The 24,693-nt window shown below is 54.7% G+C and overlaps 9 protein-coding genes across 9 annotated transcripts; 3 read left to right on the top strand and 6 right to left on the bottom strand.

The window, feature by feature from the left end:
- Positions 1 to 817: 817 nt before the first annotated feature.
- Positions 818 to 1,937, bottom strand: CORC01_01631 (uncharacterized protein; the record flags this gene model as incomplete). The annotated part of the gene is made up of 3 exons (XM_022613285.1): positions 818 to 1,006; positions 1,663 to 1,710; positions 1,800 to 1,937. The coding sequence occupies 3 exons, from the start codon at positions 1,935 to 1,937 to the stop codon at positions 818 to 820; spliced, it is 375 nt and encodes a 124-aa protein (XP_022480384.1).
- A 963-nt stretch (positions 1,938 to 2,900) lies between these two features.
- CORC01_01630 (uncharacterized protein) lies at positions 2,901 to 3,575 on the top strand (the record flags this gene model as incomplete). The annotated part of the gene is made up of 2 exons (XM_022613284.1): positions 2,901 to 3,029; positions 3,228 to 3,575. The coding sequence occupies 2 exons, from the start codon at positions 2,901 to 2,903 to the stop codon at positions 3,573 to 3,575; spliced, it is 477 nt and encodes a 158-aa protein (XP_022480383.1).
- A 1,442-nt stretch (positions 3,576 to 5,017) lies between these two features.
- Positions 5,018 to 6,001, bottom strand: CORC01_01629 (oxidoreductase; the record flags this gene model as incomplete). Its single annotated transcript, XM_022613283.1, has 4 exons — positions 5,018 to 5,085; positions 5,154 to 5,249; positions 5,323 to 5,707; positions 5,774 to 6,001. The coding sequence occupies 4 exons, from the start codon at positions 5,999 to 6,001 to the stop codon at positions 5,018 to 5,020; spliced, it is 777 nt and encodes a 258-aa protein (XP_022480382.1).
- Positions 6,002 to 6,940: 939 nt separating this feature from the next.
- On the top strand, positions 6,941 to 8,823 carry CORC01_01628 (RadP cytochrome P450 epoxidase; the record flags this gene model as incomplete). The annotated part of the gene is made up of 5 exons (XM_022613282.1): positions 6,941 to 7,000; positions 7,060 to 7,255; positions 7,342 to 8,270; positions 8,371 to 8,543; positions 8,658 to 8,823. 5 exons carry the CDS (start codon positions 6,941 to 6,943, stop codon positions 8,821 to 8,823), a joined length of 1,524 nt encoding a protein of 507 aa, XP_022480381.1.
- A 481-nt stretch (positions 8,824 to 9,304) lies between these two features.
- Positions 9,305 to 11,104, bottom strand: CORC01_01627 (uncharacterized protein; the record flags this gene model as incomplete). The annotated part of the gene is made up of 5 exons (XM_022613281.1): positions 9,305 to 9,394; positions 9,451 to 9,557; positions 9,665 to 10,271; positions 10,332 to 10,404; positions 10,458 to 11,104. 5 exons carry the CDS (start codon positions 11,102 to 11,104, stop codon positions 9,305 to 9,307), a joined length of 1,524 nt encoding a protein of 507 aa, XP_022480380.1.
- A 188-nt stretch (positions 11,105 to 11,292) lies between these two features.
- CORC01_01626 (uncharacterized protein) lies at positions 11,293 to 11,448 on the bottom strand (the record flags this gene model as incomplete). The annotated part of the gene is made up of 1 exon (XM_022613280.1): positions 11,293 to 11,448. One exon carries the CDS (start codon positions 11,446 to 11,448, stop codon positions 11,293 to 11,295), a length of 156 nt encoding a protein of 51 aa, XP_022480379.1.
- Positions 11,449 to 13,418: 1,970 nt separating this feature from the next.
- CORC01_01625 (uncharacterized protein) lies at positions 13,419 to 15,815 on the bottom strand (the record flags this gene model as incomplete). Its single annotated transcript, XM_022613279.1, has 3 exons — positions 13,419 to 14,374; positions 14,427 to 15,157; positions 15,790 to 15,815. 3 exons carry the CDS (start codon positions 15,813 to 15,815, stop codon positions 13,419 to 13,421), a joined length of 1,713 nt encoding a protein of 570 aa, XP_022480378.1.
- Positions 15,816 to 15,997: 182 nt separating this feature from the next.
- On the top strand, positions 15,998 to 17,935 carry CORC01_01624 (uncharacterized protein; the record flags this gene model as incomplete). Its single annotated transcript, XM_022613278.1, has 1 exon — positions 15,998 to 17,935. One exon carries the CDS (start codon positions 15,998 to 16,000, stop codon positions 17,933 to 17,935), a length of 1,938 nt encoding a protein of 645 aa, XP_022480377.1.
- A 3,045-nt stretch (positions 17,936 to 20,980) lies between these two features.
- On the bottom strand, positions 20,981 to 24,431 carry CORC01_01623 (TBC domain-containing protein; the record flags this gene model as incomplete). Its single annotated transcript, XM_022613277.1, has 2 exons — positions 20,981 to 23,914; positions 24,009 to 24,431. The coding sequence occupies 2 exons, from the start codon at positions 24,429 to 24,431 to the stop codon at positions 20,981 to 20,983; spliced, it is 3,357 nt and encodes a 1,118-aa protein (XP_022480376.1).
- Between the last annotated feature and the right edge of the window lie 262 nt (positions 24,432 to 24,693).

Below are 24,693 nucleotides of genomic sequence, written 5' to 3'. Positions count from 1 at the left end.
TGGCTAGGAATTTTGGTGGTAGACTGGTGGATCTGGGGTCCACGCACCACCAGCGAGGACGAAGGGGTTTGGCTGCTTGGGTTTGGACAGGATTGGGCACTCAACGAAAAGGCTGGATGATGCCGACGACTGGATGAACGCGCGACAACCGAGCCAAGCAGCTGTCTGAAGAGTGGGCCAGAAAGGGAAATGCAAGCTTACCTTTGCTTTTCGCTTGGCTCCGTCCTTTTCTTTTTTGTTCAATCCACGTCCTTGTCAGAGATGCGAAACCACGTCGTCTCTTCTCGAGAGGTTGATTTGACGGATTAATAAGTCGATGCTCGGTATTTGAAGCTGTGCGATTGAGACACCCCAGAAAGGAACCGGAGCGCTGCCGAGATCAGCGATGGTGTTTGACAGCTCGTACAGTCGATAGTAGGTAAGTAGGTCAGTGTATTGCTGTGTGACACGGAGTCGGTGCGCCTGCAACTTGGACCCGGGTTGACCCAACTTCTGGGTCGCTTTGATCAGGTCAAGTCGGACGAAGGTCCCAACGGGGTCGCGTCGTGAAGACAGAGGCGGCCGTGCTGTCAACTTTGTCTCGGTACCGACGAATAGGTGACTAGGATGGGCTGGCGTCTCGGTGGTGTGTTGTTGGAACTCGTTTGTTTCTCTCCCTCTTGAACCCTAAGTCGTCAATAGTTGGCGCTAGGCGTGAGCTGTATTCCCTTGATCGGGATGACCGTGTCACTACCAGGCGAGACCTATGGAAAAGAAGGTGCTATTTTGCTGGACTGGAAATATGGTGATGTCGCTGCTTCTAGCCGTATTCGAATGCTTAGAGAATGCGGGCGGTGTGGGTGTCGGAGCGGGTGGTCTTCGGATATGAGATGCGACGTCGGATGAAATCGTGAGTCGAGATGAAGGTGGATGAGAGAACGGACGAGAAGTTGAAGCGAGAGACGAGATGCTGCTCGAGCTTGGTAACAAAGTTGTAGGAAGACGACAAGCCGAGTTCAGCTCGAGACTGTGAACGCAAAAGAAAACGACGGTGGTGCAAGGCAATGGGAAGAAGCAATGCCGCTGGTCCACTCTTCCACTCGTCTACCGTAAGGGGAGAGAGAGAAGCTGCCACGCTTCGAGGCAGAAGAGTAAGGTGCCTCCCGTTGAAGGAAAGAACAAAGGGAGGCGGCGCGAGGCTTGAAGCTTGGTGCAAGAGGCAGTAGACACTCCTCACGAGTCGTTGAGCAAGTAGAGGGCGGTAGCTTCAAACGGTAAGGAAGGAATAATCGAGTAATAAGAAGAGAGAAGGGACACGGCAGGCGCAGGTGCAGTTGCAGGCGCAGAAGCCAAAGGTAAGCAGCTGAGGAGGGGCAGGCAAGAGCGATGATTTATTAGTATTAGTCGACTTTTGGTCTTTCCTTCGAGGTACGGAGTAGTAGTCAGTCCTTTCGGGATCCAGCAGGAAGAGAGGGTGAGGAAAGGAAGAGAAGGGGGGAGAAATAGACTGGAACGGAAAGAGAACAGAATGAGAAATAAAGGCAATTGGAAAGGAAACCGAGCGAGGACGATGTAGCAAGAAACATCCCAACAACCTAACGACGCCCTCCCGATCCCCGCGCATTCCATCCGTTCCGATCGTCTCCTCTCCATTCTGGCATCCATGGATGCCATCCCAATTACCCTCATCTGCCAGCGGCACCTGAACTGGACCTGGACCTGGACCTGGACCTGGACCCGGACCCGGTCTGGGTCTGGTAACTGAGCCACTCGACCTCAATCTAAAGCACCTACCTACCTGCCTTACTCAGTAAACTCACCTCATCTCCCTCTTGGACATTGTAAAGAGAGAGAGGAGACGAGACGCGGGCGAGCTGCGCAGCAGACGGCGGATACGGCTGGCTGGGAAGACGCCTCCTCCAGCTTGGGGTCCCCTCAGCCCGGGTCTGTGGCTGCATCGTGGGCGGTGAGCGGGCATAGCTTTCCAAACCTCGCACCCCATGCCTCTCCGAATACATTGGACCTTCATTACCTCGACCTCACTTGACCTACCCGGCCCTTCCTTGCCTTGTCAATGTCATGGACCATGGACGCAAGCTCTCTTCAAGCTCCATCGTCTCCCGTAGGAAACATGGCTCTCGGACTGGACCGGGCTTTAACGGCGTGACTCTTTTTTCTCTCTCTCATTTCCATCTTGCAATTTCGACCCAGATAACAGATCCATCAGCTAGCTTCCAAACAAAAGATGGCCATCGCTGCTCTGCATATCTGCCGCTCTACACTCGATCAAGTATCGCGGCATGGGGTCTTGGAAACACTAGCAATGACCAACGCGGGAGTGATGTTCCTCGGCTGACCGGGGTGCAGACGAGACGTGCCGACGACACACCCCAGGACCCCTAATAATCCTAATTATTTTAATCCAAGATAATTCAACAAACTAGACCACGGTTGTATGACAGGGTATGATGCGCCTAGACTCGCCTCCGATGGAGTTCCGCAGAATAAGACGGCCACGACAATTGATAGATGAGCGTCTTTTGCATCTGCGACACGCACCCGCCCTCTCGGAGCGAGTGCGTGGGAACAAAACGGACGGACCGGAACAGACGAGGAGCCAAGCTGTCGACGCTGGAGCCATCTGGCCGACAACGCTTCGGTCGATTCCCTTTCCGCCGGGTCAGAGCCATCCAAACCACACCTTATGCACGCACTGGCTACAACCGACGGGCCTTCTTTGAGCTACGAACACCATGGCTTGGCCCAGTTTCTGTCAGGTACTTGTGGCTTGTACCTGACATCAGCCAGTGCCAGGGTCAGACTTGTCTGTCAATCCTGCCGTGCGTGCTCCTCCACTCGGACTCTCGGCTTCTTCTTCCTTGGTTTCTCTCTTTTCTTTGACCAAATGGCTCACATACGTAATGAAAAGAACCACCGTCCTTCCCGACGAACCCGTCCGCCTGCGAGCGTGTGTCCTTGACGACAACGTCGACGATCCGGCTGTGACACCACTACTCCTCGTACCTGGGATCAAGATGAGGGATGGAGCTGTTCGTCGGCCCTGGCCCTAGTCTCTCTAGACATGACGAGAATCAAAGGGTAGCACAGGGGCCTGGTTCGTTGCCCGCCCTCCCAAATTCGCTGGATTGCAACCTCGTGTTGGGGCCCCCTGGTCGCCTCAACCGCGCTAAGGGAACATGGGGTGCATCAACTCGAACGGCAGGCCATCAGCCTAAATCTTGTGTTAGACACGGCTCCAGAGCTTACGCTCGTCGCCATCAGCCTCGGCGTCGCCCGTCCCCTTGCTGCGACTGCCAGTGCCAGCCAGCCAGGTCCTTAGTCTATTGTCGTTGCATGCACTCGAGTCCGTCTCCTGCGTGACGCGTGACACTTTCAGCCCGTTCGCTGGCCCCTCCCCGCAGGCCCCGGCCTTCTCAGCGGCGCCCAATAGTCACCCTCCCATCGGACAATTCAATTCTTCTTTCGATCTCAGCTGTCATCCGAGCGTAAGCATCCGCTGCTCTTGTAGCCAATGCGTCAAGGGGAGTCTGAAGACTTTACGGATTCCCTCACGAATGGAGGCTGACTGGCAATAACGGACCCGCATTGTTCGGAGTGCGATAAGAGCATCGCGTTGTGGTGTTTGCGAGATACGAGATCGACACGGGCACTCACTCAGCAACCAGCGCAGAGCAGCGTGCCGTGTTGCCTTGCCAAGCCTCGGGCAGGGTAACCAAACGGGCAGATGGCGCTCCCCGATGAGGGAGACAAAACGCCGCCCAATCTCAGCCTCGGGCGATCTGATTCGATCAGCCCCCAAATCCGACTCTCCTAGCATGCCAGAAGGGGGTTTGAACTTTGCCCAGCTAGGAACGCGGAAACAGACGTAGGAGGAATACGGTGACTTGAGAATTGTACGCAAAAGCAGCGACCCTATTCACCTCTGTTATTGTTGTCGTCGTTATAGTTGCAAATGCCAAGCCAAACTGTGCCTCACTCGAACTGCCCTTGCCGCCTCAATGCTATAGCGTTTCGCAGATTTGACATTGGCATTTGGGACCTACGTCCCCCCCTTTCCCCTTCTTGTTTTTCTTTTTCTTCATCTTACTCACATTGCTTCTTGATTAGATCGGGGAGCCGCCTTCCGTCGTCACGGTGCTCCGTCGAACAAGACTTAGGAAACAGCGTGACAGCGTCATCCCGGACTCTTGTCGCCAATCTGAAACGTAAGCGAGCTTTCATGGGCTAAAGCATTGGACCAAGAATCTTTCCGCTGGGCCTTGTTCATACCTATGAACAGACGATCATGGGGAATTTGATTAATATCTGCAAAGCACAACCACACTACGAACACGGCTGCGATAGTTGCTCCACAAGAGAATGAGTGAGTGCATGGGGCCGGCTGCGTGGTGTAGAAGGGCGATCTCCAAGAGATTACTCTAGACCCAGCGGGAGCCAGCGCGATTCTTACCATAGTACTCTGTCTTCCCGTCTGTCCCCATTACGGATGGGTTGTCATGAAAGGATCACGATGGGCAACAATCATCGGATCTCCAATTCTGGCAATTCACAGCTGCTCTTCTGGGCCAAGTGGCCGGCTTTCTTGTTGAACCTCTTCCGCCACTTTGACCACCTTCGGGAGTTGCGGGGATACAATCAGGGAAATCGTTCGTCTCATTTACGGCTTTCCGCGGATACACAGTGGCCCTCTGATCCCTTCAACCCACCAATGCCCGCTGAGCCCGACCCCGAGCCCAACTCGAACTGAGAGCATTCGACGGCAACAGACCTGCTCCTTCTAAATACTGCATGGTATATGGATATGCGCGTCACGATCCCTACCAAGCCCGAATCCTCTCGCGCTCGCTCAATCCGATTCAGCATCCATGAAGCCTGTCCAGATCCTGCAGGAATCATCTTGTCTGCAGCAGTAGGGACGAATTCTGGACATTGATTGTCCCGTGTCCAGCGTCTCTTGGGGGCATCGGCAGACTACAATGTGCTCTCTTGCCTGTGCCGACAAACCCATTCTGGACTTTCACCAAGGAAGCTGGAGCGGTGTTGAGAGCCCTTTGCCAAGAACCGGTTCAGCCGTACCGATGTCGCCTACAACGGAGTATGTCAGTCAATGGTGTCTCGTCCGCCAGCAGGTGTCACCGCTCGTCGGCACTTACCCGGACCTCTCGGCGCCCAGTACTCCCCTGTCTTGGATATGTCGAGCTGTGATGTCCACTTGACGAGACTCTCAGCAGCTTCGTCGGGTGTGACGGCTGCGGCACACAGACGTCAATGACTTCATGAAACTTACCAAACCAGGAGGATCTCCAGGGTATGAATACTAACCGCCGCCGTCGTCCCAGTACTTGTCGAAACCCACGCCCTTGGTCATCTCTGTACGCATGAAGCCCGGATGTACGATGCTGATAATGACACCCTTTTCCTTCAAATCGAGGCTGAGCAGCTTGCCCACCATGTTCAACGCGGCTTTGGATGCGTGATGGGCATAATTGCCGCCGCCCTCCTTCTCATGTCGGAGGGTGATGCTCCCGGACTCGGAAGAGACGAGCACGACCTTGGACTCTCTTTGGAGAAGGCCGGCATGCGCAAGCGCATGGACGATGAAGACGGGAGCAATGGAACTCGTCGTGTACATGCGCTGCTCTTCGGCCCAATCCAGACCCTTTTCGGCGCTGAAGTCCTCCGTCGCAAAGTAACCCGCCGTGATAATCTGCTCCGGGTGGTTAAAACACTCCGCTCGGTGGGGTTAGGGGCCGACATAGAAAGGACCACATACCACCGTCGACAATGGCTTCGAACCACCAAGCACACTGACAAGGGTCTTGCCGACTTTCTCATCGGACAGATCGATGCCTGGGAGCCACTTGACGGCCTGCGGAAAGCCTTGGGGTCCTTCCTCGGAGCGCGTGGTGCCATAGACGGTGTTGCCCTCGTCCGCGGCGTATTGCTTGACGAGGGAAGCCCCGAGGCCTCGAGTGCCGCCAACAATCAAAATTGGAGACATGATTTTTCTGGTTTTCGGGGGGGCGGTTTTGTAACTGCCGGTATTTTTGATCTATTCTTTTTCACTCTCAAACACTGCTGGAATGCGGCACCGTTGGAGTACTGATTGGAGGGGCTCGAGGGAGATGGTCGAGGAATGTAAAGGGACGGGGAAGCAGCTACCTTATCGTGACGTAGGTGCCGCAATGCGATGCCCAATGATGCACGGCGAGTCGCGACCTGCGAATGGCGGGGGAGGGGCCCGGAATCACGTCTTATCGATAAAGCTGGTGTGACGAGGATGCTGACTGATCAAGGTTCTGGACTTTGAACCTCTCATTCTCGCGAGTGCCATATACATACACTCTGACAGTTAAGAAGCTCCTTCTCATGGAATACGTCCTTATAATGATATTGATTTAGCTCGCTCAGGATCTCAAGGCAGCCAACTGAATTCAAAGCAATAGGAGCAATGCCGCTCTTCTCCTGAGTCTGTCACGACTAACTCGTGGGCAAGGCACGTGCAGGAGATTGAGTTTATCCACGAAGCAACGTTGTCACGTTGCCTTCCTCTACTTTCAAAAAATACGAAGTAACCTTCGTCCTAACGCGGTCTCAATCAGCGCGGCAACTGAGCAGCGAATGGATGACGGACCGTCAAAATTGCCGGCAAACGGTTCATGAAACCAACCACGCGGTTTAGTTTCAACTGAGCTACATGCCATACCCCTCCTCCTTCCTCAAACTTTAGCAGGACCCTCGCGCAATAACGTTCAAGTTCACCTAAGAAGGCGAACGGTGGTGTTCGCCGCTTTGATCTATTGCATCGAATTCGTATTCGTTCCAGGCGACGTCTAAATAATGGCAGCAACAGAGCACTTTGAAGCTGTTGATCAAACCTTGACTCCTCTGTGAGTTCCACTGATTGAACCCAACTGAGACCACAAGAGAACCTGGTAAAATGACGACCCTAAGTTATGGGCCTATCGCCATATATTTTGTTGCAATCACGATTGCCTATGTATGTCTTCGGAATATCTGTGATTGAAGATGGTCCCCAAACTGATCCAAAACTTGTAGTACTTTGTACTTGGCATCTACAATGTTTGCTTTCATCCGCTTCGTCATTACCCAGGACCTTTCCTCTGGCGTTTCAGCCCGGTGCCAAAAAACATTGCTCTCCTGAGAGGCAGATACGCCGCCAAGGCGCGTGAAATCCATGAGACGTATTCCGGAACTGTTCGGGTAGCTCCCAACGAGCTGTCCTACATTCAACGTAGGCCGCCCGAACCCCCCCCTCCCCTTCCACCTCCCTTCCGCAAGTTGTTCGACGGTTGACACATAACCTGCGTGGTACACTAGCACAAGCATGGAAAGACATCCTAGGCCGCCCGCTCAAATCCGAAATGGCAAAAGACCTCCGCTTCTTCGGCGGCGAAAACTTTGGCCGCGACAGCCTCGTGACGACCCGGCCCGAAGACCACACGCGCCAGCGCCGCATCTTCACCCCCGCCTTCTCCAACACGGCGCTCAAGGCGCAGGAGCCCCTGCTGGCGGGCTACGCGGACCAGATGGTCGAGGCGATGGGCTCGCTCGGCGAGCGCCAGCGGGACCACGACGGAGGAGCGCGCGTAAACATTGTGGACCTGTACAACTTTGCCACGTTCGACATCATGGCCGACCTGACCTTTGGTGAGCCGCTGCTGCTGCTCAAGAGGGGCGACTACACGCCCTGGGTGCGCAACGTCTTTGCGGGGCTCAAGTTTGTCATTTATGGGCTCGTGTTTCTTGCGATTCCCGTGCTGGGTCCCCTCGTGCAGGCCGTCACTGCGGCGCCGCTGAAGAAGAAGGCGCAGGAGCATACCGATTTCGCAGGGCAGCTCGTCGATCGGCGTCTGGAGGGGAAGGGTCATTCAAAGCCGGATATCTGGAGTTTCGTGCTGAAGCACGACGACAATGAAGAGACTAGAAGGGGTGGACTTTCGATCAAGGAGATGCACGCCAATGCGGCCATGTTCATGGTTGCGGGGACCGAGACCTCTGGGACGGTGTTGTCGGGCACGACGTACTATCTGCTGAGGAACCCGCGGGTGTACGAGATCTTGACGAGTGAGATTCGCAGTGCTTTTGTGAGGACGGAGGATATCTGCGTCGACGGGCTCGTGAGGTTGGAGTATTTGACGGCGGTGCTGATGGAAGGGTTGAGGTTGTATAACCCCGGCGGCGCGGGGATGCCGAGGATCGTGCCGCGGGGTGGTGCCAATGTTTGCGGGGAGTATCTCCCTGAAGGCGTGAGTCTGGACTACTTTCTCTACCCAGCCCTTATTTTATGATGCGGTGATTGTTGGGTGGGGTTTGGCAGAGTGGTGTAGCTTACAGTACGAATTGCAGACTCTGGTATCTGTTAACCCATACTCGGCGTTCACGAATCCGGATAACTGGGCCCGGCCGACCGAATTTGTCCCGGAGCGGTGGATCGATGCGGATGCTCCGGAATGGAAGGATGATGAGAGGGACGTATATGAGCCGTTTTCGTATGGACCGAGAAACTGCCTTGGAAAGAAGTGAGTATTACCGAATCACGTCCTTTCCTTACTCTGTTACTTTCACTGTTACTTGAACGGGAGATGAGGATTATTTTCTTCCATGCTGACGATGGCCTCGTGTGATTTATTCAGTCTTGCGTGGCTGGAGCTTCGCTTGCTGCTGGCCAAGATACTGTGGCACTATGACCTGGAGTTGTGTCCCGGTATGGAGTCATGGGTTGTTCAGAGGAATTATATTACGTGGGAGAAGGGGCCTTTGATGGTTAAGCTGAGGCCTGTTCCGAGGGACCGAGGATGAGGCCTCGTCTAGTACATCCTTTTGAGGGTCTTGGAGAAATGTGGAATTTCTCGTTTTACTGGACATCTGGGTTGATAAATCTCTATTGACTAAAGAACTGCTGGTGATTCACGCCTCATGCCAGGCTGTATAGGGCAAGATGCCTCGATCTTCTGCCATCACTCCTGGTGGGAGAAGGTTCCTTCAAAGGCTGTCCAAATTCAACTTATCATACTTGGCATTTCCTCCTTTGCAAGTCTGCACCACCTCTCACGAGGGTGCGGAGAGTCTATATTCTATGAGGACTTATAATGGCAAGAGCACCCCCGTCAGAGAGGACAAGATCCACGTGCTGGATTGATACAAAACTCGTCATTTACAGCGTACATCTCAGACGAGCGTCTGAGAACATTGATCTCTGTAACACTGCGTCATAGAGGCGGATGTGAAAGGATATACAGTAAAAACTAAAATAACCGGATCCTTCTCTCATGTAGTCGACCTAGTAAACCCCAATGGCCTCACCAACAACGCTCTTGAAAACCCCGTCCGGGTCAAACTGCTCCCTGACAGCTTTGAAGCGGGCAATATGCTGCGGTTTTCTCATTAGTTGTTAGTCTTCTACATCCCCGGCATAGATCCACTCACATCGGGATCAATGTTTTTCGCAGCCTGGGCCAAAACCTCTCGGGTATTCTTGGTCCAGTGCGGGCGGCAGGGGAACTCGTCAATGAGTACTTTGGCAAGATTGTGATCTGGTGCGAAATAAAACCAAAAAGTCAGTCTACTTTAATTCATCGACAAATCACGCCGAGGCTTTTTTTCTTTTTTCCCTTTCCTTCTTTTTGGCAGCCACACTCACAAAAGGGCTCGTTGAACCTGCTGTGGTCGCCAACGGTAGGTCGAAAGGTGGGAAAGTCGAGCATAATGACCCCCTTGCTCCAATCCGCGCCGTCAGAGGTGCCGTACGTGACCTGGCCCAGGAGATCGAAATACGGCCGCCCAAACTTGATATTGATGCCGCTGCGGTACGTAGACGTCATGACGATGAGCTTCTTCGCCTCGTCGTCAAACAGCTGCCGCACGCGCTTCAGCATGGCGTTGGCCTGCGTGATAGGGAACGCCAGCTCGAGCGTGTACCCCTGGACGCCAACCTCCCACAGGGGCCTCTGGTCCGGGTACAAGCCCCCGATGAGCACGTCGTAGTTCCAGCCATAGACAGGCCATTCTTCAATGGGCTCGTTGGTCGTCTTCTCGCGGAAGTTGGGCTTGGACCAGAGCCCGAAGAAGATCTCCTCGGCTAGCAAGTTGGAGGTTGCGAGGTAGCGGCCGCTGTCGAGGAGGGTGCGGGCGGTGGTGCCCTCAAGGTCGGTGACGGAAAAGGTGTTTTGGAAGCCTTGCTGGTCGCTGGTGTTTGTGGGGACGACGTCGTAATAGCGGTGGTGGAATTTGCGCTTGTACGGCCACCACTGATGACGATGAGTCGTGGTAATTTAGGGTGGGAGGGATTGATTGCGAGATGGACTTACCCAGAAGTTGGCTGTTGCATAAGGTGCAATCAGGCCATAGATGTTGCCGTCAAGCACCTCGCTTTCTTCGAGTCTTGTCAAATTCGTTAGCCCAGTCGAGGCACATCAATCCAGATGGAAACTCACGTCTTCTGCTGAGCATAGACCTTGAAGTCGGGGTAGATCTTGAACTTCATCCGCACAATGACACCCAACAGACCTAGGGACGTCGAAGCAGCGAGCCACGTATCGTCATCGTTGTCCCTCACGAGATGTCTCAGTTCCCCGTTGCCGTCGATAATATCCAATTCAAGCACGCCGGCAGCAACCATCGAGTCCTCACGGATCGAAGACCGATGCGCTCCCATGGCGACGCAACCCGCAAGGGTGATGTTCCAGTTCACGAGCGTGTACCCAGCCGACGCCCCCCTCGCGTGAAGATACTCAGCCAACTGCAAGAATGTCACGCCGGCCTCGATCACCACGGACCCAGCGTCGAGGTCGAACTCGGAGATATCATTGACGTCTTCGGTGCGAATGATGACCGTGTTCGGGTCGTCGGAGCACATTGTGTCATACCACATGTGGCCTTTGCCCGAGGCACGGATCTTCTGGCCGGAGGCGATGGCATCCTTGACAAGGGACTGGATTTCATCCACGCTGGTTGCGTTGTGGACTGCGGTAACTTCGTTGCAGGCGGGAAAGCCTGGCCCGTCGAAGGTATTGTAGGGTGCCGCGCTGACGATGCTTGATGCGAGCATCGCCAGGAGGCACTGGGAGCGTACGGAGAGCATGGTCGCCAGGGAGCTTGTGCCGCACGTGTTAAGAACTTATAGATGGGAAATACGAGCTCAAAGTCCCCGGCTAGGAGGGCAAGAGCTCAGGAACCTTGAGCTGGGGATGAACCTGTCGTTCACTTATAACAACGGCCGTTTTCTCACGTATGTACATCGCCATTTCTACAAGACCGGATTGTCAGACGCTATAACAGAACAAATGCCGCGGGCCGTGGACAAGCTTTCATGTGATGCCGGGAAACAATCACTTCTCTCAACGCAAAACCTGGTTGAATGGCAGGTCCAACGTCACGCAGATCAACAGGCCAGGAACATTGAGTTGTATCGCAGTTGCATTTCATCAAGAGGAGACTTCTCGCGTACCAAGAAAGGAAGAAGAAGCATTGAAAGAAGAGGGCCAAGACGGTGACAGACCCCGATCAAGAGATCTTGTCCGATGTGTAATGTAACCCAATGGTTGGTTGGGGCACCGGAAGGTGACAGCAAAGAAACGCGGGAATGGCCTGAATAGCGACGGTAGCGACAGAGATCTTCATTACTCCTCTCACTCGCATGTCCGCGTGATGCACAGGGAGCGCGTGCGGGGATGACAGTGGCACAGCGTATTGCCGCATACGACATGGACCTGCCAAGGAGATTGGAAGAGAGGAGGACTTGACGCTGGGCAAAGCTGTCAAGTGTTCTACCCTCATAGTCTCCCGGCCTGGCAGGTCTCGGAGTCGGGTTTGACTTTATGCATATAATCTAGAATTGGACAGATAGGATGAGTTGAGCAATGATATGCAAGGGGTTGAGAGGAATATTGTTGTTGGTGATTGGTGGCGGTGGCCGCCACCCCGGCGGCCTTACTCGGAGCGGGGAAGTCGCGGATCGGAGAAGCGGGGCAGTCACCGGGCGAATAACTCCGCCGGAACAGAATAAATTCGACAACAGTGACAAACACACAGCGTTGAAAAGCCTAAGTTGTTGAACAAGCTGTCGAGAACACAGATACGTGAATCAAAGTCAAGTGAGAATGTATTCCGTGTAGTGTGTTCCGATAACGGTTGAACGGCTGAATGTCGTTGTCCAGTCACCTAGTCAGCAGGTCTTATCCCAATGTGTCTCCAAGACAACAAGCAACCGTCCGTCAACAACGGCATTTTCGGCAGATACTGACTGAGCGTCAAAAAAAAGTGATGGTGACCTACCTTACTCATCGATGATTGAACTCATATCCCACGGTATGGGCGCACAATTGCGATGATGTGATCCGTTGCCAAAATGAGTATCGTTGTTCGTGGTGAGTAAAGTGAAGGACTCTCTGAATATTATTCAGGAGAATAAAAGTCACGTTGTCGCTGGTTGTATGATTGATTCACGCGTCGAACCACGGTAGAGCCATGAGGCATCTGCAGAGGCGGAGACGGGGCACAACCATAGCCACGGAAGTTCCCACCCTTCACAAAATCAGACTCAATTACCATTCTCTATTCCTTGCTAGCCTCGGTGGATTACAAATGGAACAACATGATGGCGGCGAAAAAACACAAAGGCACTCTGATGAGGAACATTAATATACTTTCGCCCACCCTCGTCCCCCCTAAAGTTCCACTACACCAGACTCTCGCACGCTGTACCGAGTCAAAATAAAGTTTTGAGTGGCCCAGCTGATCAACTATTATATCAAGTCACATTACCGCATCCTCCAACAGCAAAATAAACACCCGAGACAATGAGGCGAGGAGGCATCCATCCTCTTCCGTCTCATGCCAGACGAGGCCATCCCTAGATGCCCAAGAGCGGCAACCTGTTCCAGAAAATACCTCATTCGAGACACGGGAATTCTTTGTAGGTTGGAGTTGGAAGCATCCTCGCCCCGATGAGGACTCCGATGAGGACTCCGATGAGGACAGGGCGGAAATTTCCCTGAATGAACGGGTTAGCTGAGCTATGGCGGTGACCCATGGCACTGCGTGGAGAGCAGCTTCTAGGAAAGGACCACCAGCGTGTTACAGGAGTCACTTGTAGAACTTGTGCGGAGCAGTACCGCGAGCATGATGAACGATTTGTGGCATGATCAAACACTGGGGTCCTAATAATCTATTATCCTAAACCAAGTCCACGACAAAAGAAGACAAAAAAAATACAGATTATCTCCCACATTACCCAGTGGTACAGTTCATACAAGTCGTAACTGTTCCCTTCCCCCATGCTAGTAAGAACAAATTTCACACACAATCCCATGAGCCGTGGTAAAGAACTCCCCGGTCAATATGTGAACCAGATCTGATGCTAATGACTCCATGATTCAGCGCTGGAAAAGTCACATTCAGACGGTAGCTGTGGGCAAGGCAGGCAGCAGCGCCGTCTGCCCGATGAACCAGGATCGGGTAACGACGTAGCAAACCTCACCACCAGGCAGGGCAGCGCCAGCCGTGTACAGACCGGGAGGCAGAGTGAGGGTGCCTGCAATGTTGGGGCCAGTGCTGGTAGGAACTGGCGGCGCAGTAACGGTGGTGCCAGGTTGGGTGACGGTGTTGACGACGGTGACAGACGCGGTGGTACCGGCGCCGGTGCTTACACTGATGCTGGTAACAGTAGAAACAACCGGCGGTGAGACGTCGAGACGTACGTAGACGGTAAGACGGACGTCAGTCGGGATCTGGCGGCGGGCCAAGCGGAGGGCAGGACCGCGACCACCGCAGCGCTGAAGAGGGTTACCAGGGCAGACAGTATTGCACTGGTCCTCGGGAACAAGGACGGTGAGAGTGTTGTCAATGATGTCACCACAGTAGCAGTCGGTACCAAACAGGGCAGCCAGTCTAGAGCTGATGGGGCAGGCAGCGGTACACTTCTCGAGGGTCAACAACGGGTCAGACAAGGCCAGAACGAACGTGGGAAAGTTGCTGGACGAGGCGAAGCATCCCAAGAGAGAGAAGCCTCCAACGGTCGCGGGGTTGGGAGCAATGCTGGAGGTGGCTGCAGCCGCGGTACTGTCGGTTGTCGAGCCGCCAGCGGGGCCGGTGGTGGGGCTGACGATAGTAGAACCGCCAGTGACGACAGTGGAACCACCGGTGACGAAAGTTGAGCCACCGCTGATGATGGTAGAGCCACCGGTAACAGTAGGAGCGGTGGTGGTCGGGCTGGAGGTGGCGGTCGATCCAGGGCTGAGGGTAGAGATGCTTGGGACAGAGCTGGCAGTGGTGGTTGCCGAGTTGGTGGCGGCAGTAGTAGGCAGGGTTGTGGGAAGACTGGTAGTGGTGCCGCTTGCCGAACAGGAAGAGCCTAGGAGAAGGTGTTAACAGCGAGATTGATAACTATATGAGGCTTTACTTACGAGGAGTGGCGCTCAAGGAGATCGCAGTGCAGCCAGCCGGGACGTTACCAGCAACGGCGGGGTTCAGGAAAGTGGCGTAAACTTGACCGCTGTTGTCCTGGCAGAAACCAGCCTGGTTGTTAAAGAAAGCTCCGTTGGTCCATGCGAAGTTGCCATTGGTATTGGTGAAGGTAGCAGTGATCGATCCGGTGCTGCCAGCACGTAGAGCAATATAAGGAGTACCGGGGTTGACACCGAGAGCAACACCATCAACAGTTAAGGTGCCAGAAGAGCCGATTCTGAAGATAGAAGCCTGGTTGCAGTTGGTAGGGTTGGTCTGTCCAGTGGTACCGACATAGGTGGTGGCGCCATTCTGGCGCGCCATCAGAGGCATGGAGCGCTTCTTCAGGGTGAGTATAGAGGTACCGTTGCTGCTGGAGCTAGACGAGGTGGAAGAGCTGGAGGATGAGAAGCTGGACGAGCTGCTGCTACTGGACGGGGACGGGGAGGTAGTCCCGGAAGAACTGGACGAAGTTCCAGAAGAGGTCGTGCCCGAGGATGTGCTACCCGAGGAAGAGCTGCCAGAAGTGGTGCTGGTGGTAGTCGAGCCGGGTGTTGTCGAGCCGGAGGACGAGCTGCTGGAAGTAGTGCTAGAAGAGCTGGTTCCAGAAGAGCTTGAGCCAGTGGAACTTCTGCTGCTGCTAGTAGACGAGCTCGACGACGAGAGAGCGGTGCTGGAAGAGCTCAGAGAGCTGCCGGTGCTGGTAGGTGCCCTTCCGCCCACGATGGCGAGAATGAAGTCAGTCGCAGAGGCTGCGGCGCTAGTGACAGAGCTGGAGCCGGAGCTGGGGGTGGAGCCAGAGGGCGTTCCGGAGGTGGTGCCAGAAGCAGTGCCAGTGGAAGAGCCAGTGGAAGAGCCAGTGGAAGAACCAGTGGAAGAACCAGTGGAAGAACCAGTGGAAGAGCCAGTGGAGGAGCTAGTAGAAGTTCTGGTGGAAGTTCCAGTAGAAGTTCCGGTGGAAGCGCCAGTAGAGGTTCCGGTGGAAGTTCCAGAGGTTGAGGCGACACTTGCAACAGAGGTTCCAGTGTTGGTAGGGCTGAAGACGAGGTTTGTGTCCGTATTGACAGGGAGAGAAGCAATGCTGGATGAGCTCAAGGTAGTCGAGGCAGCAGCGAGGGTAACCTGGTTTGCAGGGGTCACGCTCAGAATCGTAGCCGGGTCAACAGTGCCAGCCTGGCGTCTGAAGAAGCTGCGACGACGCATGCTCGCAGCAGAAGCGCATTGCTCCGCGGGGATAAGAGGCAGACTCCTGAGAACAGAACCGCAGAAGCAGTTGCCTCTGATGACGGTGGTGAGCGGCAGTCCCTGGGAAGCACAAGCAACCGCGCAGGTAGGTGCGGTACCGGCATTGGGAGGGTTGACGGTGCCCTCGAAAGGCGACTGTCCAGCGGGAACACCTCTGCAGCCCTGTGACTGAACAACATAAGTCTCCTGGTTACCACTAGTGTTCGAAAGCTCAACAACAACGGCTTCACCAGGCTGGATCTCAAGGGCCTTGGAGAAAGGCACCGGGTTGGGGCTGAGAACAGCGATGGACGAAGCCGACGGAGCCGCAGTCGTAGCCGGGGCAGAAGATGAAGCGACATTCGATGAGGAAGGAACAAAAGTAGTGGAGGGAGCAGCTGCAGACGAAGAAGCTGAGCTGGCAACAGGCGCAGCCGAGCTTGAAGAGCTAGCAACAGATGCCGCAGATGAGCTGGAAACAGGGGCAACCGAGCTCGAAGAGCTGGCGACAGGTGTCTCGGATGAGCTGACCACGGTAGCAGAGGAAGAGCTGTCAACGGCAGCAGAAGAAGAGCTTGCGACAGAGGCAACCGAAGAGGATGAGCTGGCATCAGAAACGACTGAGCTGGAGGAGCTGATAGAGGAACCAACTGAGGACGACGCCGTAGTGGTAACGGGGGCAGTGGTTGACGTGCTAGAACCAGCTGCAGTGGTAGAAGCGGAACTTGAGGTATCGGCAGCGGTAGTCGATGACGACACCGGGCTGCTGGAAGAGCCACTGGTGCTTGCTGTAGCAGACGTGGAGCTGGGTTCAGCTGAGGAAGAAGTTTCGGTGGAGGTGCTCGTGGAGGGGCTGGAGGTGTCACTCTGGGAACTACTAGAGCTTGAAGAGGCAGAGGAGCCGGTGGAGGTGGTGCTTCCGCTGCTTGAAGGCGAAGTAGTGGAGCTGGAGCTGGAGCTGCCACTGCTCGTAGGCGAGGCAGTCGTGGTCGACTGGCTGGAAGAATCGCTGCTAGAGATGCTTGAGCTACTTGAGCTGCTGGATGAGGACGATGAAATGCTTGTGGTGGGTTGGCTCGAGGTGTCACTGCTGGAAATGCTAGAGGACGAAGAGGAGGTCGACGTCGGGGTAGTAGTGGCTGCAGAGCTGCTGGAGCTGCTGGATGTGTCGGTACTAGACGTTTCGCTACTAGACGTTTCGCTGCTAGAAGAAGACGTTGAAGTAGTGGAGATCGACGTCGGGCTAGTAGTGGCAGCAGAGCTGCTGGAGCTGCTGAACGTGTCTGTACTAGACGTTTCACTGCTAGAGGAAGACGTTGTAGTCGTAGAGACCGACGTCGGGCTAGTAGTGGCCGCAGAGCTGCTGGACGTGTCGGTACTAGACGTCTCTGTACTAGACGTTTCACTGCTGGAAGAAGACGTTGTAGTCGTAGAGACTGACGTCGGGCTAGTAGTGGTCTCAGAGCTGCTGGAGCTGCTTGACGTGTCGGTACTAGACGTCTCTGTACTAGACGTCTCACTACTAGACGTCTCACTACTAGACGTTTCACTGCTGGAAGAAGACGTTGTGGTCGTAGAGACTGACGTCGGGCTAGCAGTGGTCGCGGAGCTGCTGGATGTGTCGGTACTAGACGTGTCGGTACTAGACGTGTCGGTACTAGACGTTTCGCTACTAGTCGTTTCGCTGCTAGAAGAAGATGTTGTAGTCGTAGAGATCGATGTAGTAGAGGTATCAGTCGTGGTCGACTGGCTTGAGGTGTCGGTACTAGACGTGTCGGTACTAGACGTGTCGGTACTAGACGTGTCGGTACTAGACGTGTCGGTACTAGTCGTTTCGCTGCTAGAAGAAGATGTTGTAGTCGTAGAGATCGATGTAGTAGAGGTATCAGTCGTGGTCGACTGGCTTGAGGTGTCGGTACTAGACGTTTCCGTGCTAGACGTTTCGCTGCTAGAAGACGTCGAAGTCGTAGAGATCGACGTAGTAGAGGTATCAGTCGTGGTCGACTGGCTTGAGGTGTCCGAGGAAGTGGAAGAGGAAGTTGAGGTCGTCGAGGTGGTGGTGGTGGCAATGGCTTGGACGTTGAAGTGGATTTCACCAGCTGTACCACCGCAGTTTTCAGTGCCAGACCCATCACCAGGGCAGGCCGTGTCGCAGTTGCTTTCGGCGATAGAGGAAACTCCTTGGGGGGTTCCACCGCAGGAACAGGTGTACTCCACAGGGCTAGCACTATCATCGGACTCGTAGATACCGAAGACGGTGCTCCCCTGACAGAAAGTGTTACACTTCTCCTGGGTCATGAGTGTAATGACCTCGCTTTTGGTGGTTAACGACCCTGGGGCGAAACAACTACCAGCCGGAGCGGCGTCAAGCGCATGACCAATGCCGGCCAGGGACACTGCGGCCAATATGGCCGCCTGCTTCGTCCAACCCATCTTGTCGGTATTCTTCAAAGAACAACCCTGGTGAGAACCAGCGAGCCAAAAAGCAAAGTCAAGGCTGGAGAGGAGAGAGGGGTATTGAGGCCAAAGGGAGGTCGATCACCCTAACGAGTGAAGAGCGCGAGCAAGAACCAAGCTACAGGAACGAATGACTGCCCAACTTGCCCCGGGAAGGCCAGGTAAGACGGACGAAAAGGAGAAGCGAGTGTGAGTCGAAGTACAGTGAGGGAAGAGACAGGAAACCGGGCACTTTTGGGGGAGAATCATGGCCGTATTTGAAAGCTTCTCGTCGTGTGGGCAAAGAATGCCGGCCCTGTCGCCTCTTGCCCTCTTCCATCAACATGGATGGCATTGTATCTCCCGCCTCCCTTCCACCTTAGGGCTGCTGGGTGAGAGCATAGGCTCGTCCCAGGAATCTGGAATGCGTGAAATGACGATTCTCAAGTCCAGCCGTGTGCGACGCTTTTCTCCTGAACGCCAGTCATTCCTCCCACGCAGTACTCGGCCGACGTATGTGGATGTCTGGGCTGGCTTCCATCTCGGACGGCCACCACTCCCACTCCGGAGTCGAAACGGAGGAGAGACAAAAGGGCGAAGGGGCGTTGGCGAGCAATGGGTCCTGGAGCCAGGAAACCGGATGGTCTGGCGATGTCTCGCAAGAGCCGTGGCCACTTTACACATTTCCATCCATCATTTTTTCCTCCTCGCCGTAGCGGGGATTCTCCTGCGGCTGAATTCAGACAATTAAACGTGAGCCGCTTGTTGCAATGATGCAAAGCACGTTTTCGAGAACGGCGATGGCCTCCTAGCCTAGCCTAAACCCGGGCCCCGTTGATAGGACTTGTCGTTGGTGTGGAAGGCAAAATGTGTGGGACAACTGAGAGAATGCCGGCCGCTGCCATACTTTCCTCTCCGTTCTTGTGCGACGGCGGGAAGAAACACAGAAGCGCGAGACCAGAAGCTCAGCTATGCAATATGTGGAATGCAGAAGGGGGGACGAGCTATCGTTGATCGAGGGACGGAGCGGGAATAGTGGCCTGACGTTCGATGCATGCATTACGTGCTCACACAGTTCGCCGTGGGCCAAAGAGTAGATAACCCACTGACGAGCGTACAAGTCTGTATGGTGTGTTTGCGTGGACAGTGTGAGCGTATCGATACTTGCTCAGAGAAAAGAGGCACCAGTGTCTCTCATGAATATGAGCGGAAAGGTCTGACTGAACGAGAAAACTTCAGCGCGGCACTCATATTGGGTGATAGTCGTTGTCCCTGTGCAACCAACGGCCTCCGAATGCCTGAACCAACGCTTATTCGACCGGACGACATGGGTTCGTGGCCCAAGAAAGTGTACCAGGGTTACACAAACATGTGGCCATGTCGTGCAGAGTGGGCGAAAGTGGAGGTCGTGACACGCGAAAATAAACTTGAAAACGGAAGCAAACGACGGAACGTACGAGGGCACGCCGGCCGGCATACCATGAGTCGGGAAATTCCAGGCTCCTGGGAAATCGCCGACCGAGGAAATGCGAGGCGTCGAGGTGGTGGAATGTGGAGTGACGCTGCTGGGGTGGCGGCCAGTCGAGGGATGTGTACGAGAGACGTAGAAAAGTGGTGGGAGCTGAGGGCGCATCTGCCCGTTTGAGGCCAAGAGGGAAAGAAAGGGTCCAGTGGCATCATTCCAACTTGCCTTACCTAAGGCACCTTACATGCCACTGCTCCAGCTCCTGCTACCTTACTTTGTGATGTGCTTCGTGTGCCTACCCTCGGCAGCTCCTGGGCAGCTCCTGGCCAAGCCGCCAAGGGCAAGAACAGGAGGAGGGACTACATGCCCCGTCCTCTCCCTGCGTAAGCCACGTTGCTTCGGTTGCTTCCTCCTCCTTGGAAACGCGCTCTCCCTCACGCTATTCGGGGCATCGTTAGCCTCTCCACGCAAATATCACTGTCAAGACATAACAACACTGACCTGCCCTTCTTTCCCATCCCATCGGCAAAGGCAGCAAGCCAAGTGCCGCCCGTCTCTGTCGTCCAAGATGCCCTCTCCAAGGCTGGCTGGCTGGCTGATATCGATGATGCATAAGAGCCCCACGTTGCCACCGCCCCTTAGTGCTCAAGTTTGGTTGCAAACGATGGCGAACTTCCCACGACAAACTTTATACCAAACTCTAGTGCCTCCCGAGCCATGCAGATGGCGTTGCGGATCAGCCTTTCTCATCTGCTTTTGCTGTAAGCTTCTGTAGGGCTCTCCTCGATTCCGTGCCAGACCCTTCATCGATGACCGTCGGCTTCGAAATCAAGCAAGGGCGACGGCTCCCATAATCGCACTACGTACCTAAGCTACGAGGTCGAACGCGTCTAGAAATTCCGTCAGTATCAACAACCATGGCTTGCGGCGATATGCTGCTCAGTCGGCGATGGCTTGTCATCAGGTCTGAACAGGCGCGCTGCACACGGGCGTGCTCTTCATGCCGAACAAACCACTTGGACGCACTGACACCGCCGGGCCTTCAATGGACAACATCTTATATTTGAGTGACCATGTCTTCTAGCCGCAGAGGCAATACAATCCCAAACATGATCCCGTGATAAGACGTCGACAGGTATAGTCCTGATCCCCACAAATACCTTCTACCACAACCAGAGGGAAACCATCACCCGTCCATCCACTTCGCTACAGGGCGACTTCGTACCGCATCCGTCCTCCCTCATTTCCACTGCATTCCTCCCAAAGCTTCCGGACAACTGCCGCTCCTTGCCTGCCTCGAAACCGTCATGTGGGGTCTGGCCATGTCCACCTCCTTGCCGTATCCTCAACGGGTCGCGCAAGCGGTGCTTGCGTGCGTAAGTACGTCGATCAGCCCTCAAATTCAACAACACCCTTGGCATTCGTCTCGCTCCGGTTTGTGGGCTCAATGTCCACCAGTTGGCCTTCCTTGCCGCCACCGTTGGCACCGGCCTCGGCGTCTGCCCCGTCGAGCAGGTCACGGTCTTCGCTCCGCACACTACGTCTCTCGATATCCGCGCTTCCGCCGGCCGTTCCCTTTCTGATGCCGATTTCGACTCCAATGTCCGCATCGTCCTCCTCGTCTTCTTCTCTTTGTCCCGGCACAGCGTTCTTCTCCAACTCCTTTTGAGCCTCTTCCATCCTCCGACGAACTTCTGCAGCGACACGCATTCCGTCCGTGACGATATTGTCCAACACGCCACGTAAGCCACGAGTGGCCCCTTGAGCTGCAGGATTGAGAGGTGCGACGGGTGCACGTCCAAAGTTAAGACTGGAAAAGGTAGTGAGGGTCGAAGTGGGTGTAGACACCGTTGGTAGGCCCTCGATGAGGTGGAACGAGGCGGGGAAAGACGACTCGAAGAATTGCTCGAGAAGTTCGTCGGCGAGAACAACCATGCGGAACGTTGGGAGTGTCATGTGTAGAGGGTTCGCTGGGTCCAGAGCAGCGTTCGCCGCTTCTGACTGCGCTTTGGAGACACGTCGCTGTGACCGACCTGCGACGGGAGGCTTGTCTTCAGCTGGTGATGATAGTGACTCGGACGACGATTTCTTCGCCTTGCTTGGGCTACCAGGCGGTGAATCCATGGCAAGGAGGTCTTCTTCATCGTCGTCGTCGTCACCGATGGCAAAAGCCTTGCTGTTGTCCGCGGACTTGATCTCTTCTTCTTCTTCTTCGTGGATTTTGTTGTTCGGGTGGTCCGGGTCGGCGTATTCGAAGCATCTTCTTATGAACGCGCTGACGCTGCCTAAGAATCTTTCGTTGGTTGAGATACCAGGCAAGCTTGGCTCACTGCCTTGGCCTGTCGGCGTGCTGAGCGTGAGCGTAGAAGCACTTGGGCTCAATGTGCCCTCGAGTCCTCTTCTTGACAAGAAGAGGAGGGCTTCGGAAATGCGCAGAATACCCTCGCGGTCAACTTTGCCGTCGCCATCATCGTCGTAGAGCTCAAAGAAATACGTAATGGTTCCCATGATGTCCTTCTTGCCCTTGATTCTCGCAAAGCCTGACACAACATCAGCTAGAGTCAACGCGCCGGTACCGCTGACATCCCATTTCTTGAACAGCTGCTGCATGAACTCATGGTCGGCAGGTTCTGGACCTGAGCCCCATGGGGAAAGGAGACCGTTATTTTGGCGACGGCTTGTGTAGGCGTTTCTGTCCTTATCGGCGAATGTATCGCGGCGCGGTGTTGTAGGTGAGTCGGACATGGCCCACTTTGCCATGTTGGCGAGGAATTCTCTAAATGCATCGTAGTCCATCAGACTGGTGCTGGCACCAAGGGCTACTCGTCCCTTTTCGACGTGTTCGTCATTGGGTTCAAACACATCTCGCGCTCTAGGCCGTGCGTTCTTTGCACGACGCTGTTTTTCCTGCTGAATAATGCTCTCTCGCTGTTGTCTCTCGTACAAGATTGTATAGAAGCGATCGTATAAGGCGCCTAGCTCCTCCGCGGCAAGGAGCTTGCTGTCGGGGCCCAAGTTTCGCAGAGCCGTCCTCTTTGCAAAACTCTCAATGTTGCTAAGCACGGCATCCTTGTTCTTCAACCGCAGGTCTGTAATGCTGCTGTGGGTGATTCCTGAAAATTCTTTGAACGCCACCACCATCAACTCTTGGAACTTGGTTACAGCGCGGAGCTTCGGGTTCTCCGACTTGGGATGTGCCGACTCGTCGAGACGAGCAAAGTAGCCCTTGAGAATGGAGATGAAGGCGCCGTCATCTGTGGCATCTAAAAGCTCCTCGCCATTGATTCTCAAGATGGCGAGTCCTATTTGGAATAAAACTTTCGGTCCTTCAACGAAGAAGACGTCCAAAACTCGGAAAGCGAAAACCAAGGGCATCGAGTTGATGTATAGTGACAGAAACCAAGGCAGCGACACAACTGAAAGCTGGACGTCACTCTTTACCAGATGTTCCCACAGGATAGGCATCGTCTTCTCGACAAGGGATTCGAAGACTTTTTGATCTAGCAGGGTTCCGTACATTGTTGTCGAGTAATATCCTGGTACGAGCCTGTCGCACATTGAAGACAGCAGAAAGAAGGCTTGGGTCTCGGACATGTAGATGAGCAATGCCGCGACGACAATGTTCATGGCCTGACAGTATCCGACATCAGGATTCACCCAGCTGTAAGCTGTAAGCACGCGGCGGAGACGACCGATACCCTCTTCGCTCTGGAACCCAGGATACTCTGGCAGACTTCGATTCAGGTCCTTCTCGATCTCGTCAATAGCGAGAGACTCTTGACCTTCATACTTGGCTAGGGTCTCGGCGTATAGTGTCGGGTGCTCGAGTCGGAGATAGATCGATCCGGACGTCAACTCCCAAGTTTCACCTCTCAGTCGATTGGGCAGACCAACGCGGATGAGCTTGTGGAAGGTGGGCTGGCGGATGAGTGTCATGTTTCGTCCGTTGTCGCGCAGGTATTCGGCCCAGAGGCGCATCTTGGCCCTGTCACGCAGCTTCTTTGGGTCTCCAGGGTAGCGGAAGAGCATGCCAAGGCCAGCGTCGGGCGGACTCGCGTTCTTCTTGTCGTCGGATCTGAGGAGGTACTCAGAGTAGCACTCGCCGGTAACCTTTTTGTATTTACCAACATTCCCGACGCCGGCCCTGAGTCCCTTCTTCAGACCATCGCAGAAGCGCTCGCAGCCCTGGCGGGTGCCGGCAAGATGTATTGTGATCCTTTGCTCCCTAACATCCTTCTTGTCCTTGTCGGAGGGTGTTTCCTTGTCCTTGTCTTTATCTTTTTGCTGATTGATGCCATTCCAAGTAGTAATCGCCAAGGCAAACTATGTGAAAGAGCAGTATGTCAGTTCAAAGCCTTGCGGGGGAAGAAGCACGGACTGCTGTCAATGTCACCACCCGGGGTTCGGGGCAACGTACCTGGAAGGTCTGGCTGTTCAACCTCTCTACTCTTCTGATGGCGCAGAGAGGAAAAGTGAAGCCATTCCCACTGGGTCCTCCACCATGTGTTTGGCCAGTGAAGGCAGAGCTTGTTGAGGTGCTGGCGCCCTGGACGAAACTTGAGGGGGTGGTGGAGAAGCACATGTAGCCTTCAGACAGGTGTAGCTTGCCAGCATAGTGGTAGCCTCGGTCGTGGTCCTTGCCTCCATAGGTGGCATTGGCGGGCGGGATGGTCAATTCGGCATTGATCTCGTACAGCGGCGTCTGGGTACTAGGGAGGCGGAACTGGTTCTGGAACAGCGACGACTTGGATGGGTTCTTGTCGGAGTTGGTCAGGTTGAGCCCTTGGGTCGGGTCGACCAACTGCTGTGCCTTCTGCACGAGGCTGGATAGAGTGAGCATCCTGAAGCTGATGCACTCAGCTGGTCATGTCGGGGAGTGGTATCAAATGGGACCCGCGGATCGAAGGCTCGGCTTGGGCCGGATGGTTAGAGATTCGCAGGATGGCTCTTGGTCGGCGACTCGCTGGCCCGGGAGAGGGAGGGGGCGGGCCCAAAAAAGGGTGCTGTCTGCCAAAGAAGTGAAGGGGGTTTGGCGTCACAGCAAGTGAGAAAATGATTCTTGAAGCATCTGTACGCCTCGAGGCTGAAAGGCAGGGTTCGAT

Source organism: Colletotrichum orchidophilum, assembly GCF_001831195.1.
Source record: "Colletotrichum orchidophilum strain IMI 309357 chromosome Unknown Scaffold_8.1, whole genome shotgun sequence".
Lineage (NCBI taxonomy): Eukaryota > Fungi > Ascomycota > Sordariomycetes > Glomerellales > Glomerellaceae > Colletotrichum > Colletotrichum orchidophilum.
This window is presented reverse-complemented; position numbering and strand designations above follow the sequence as displayed.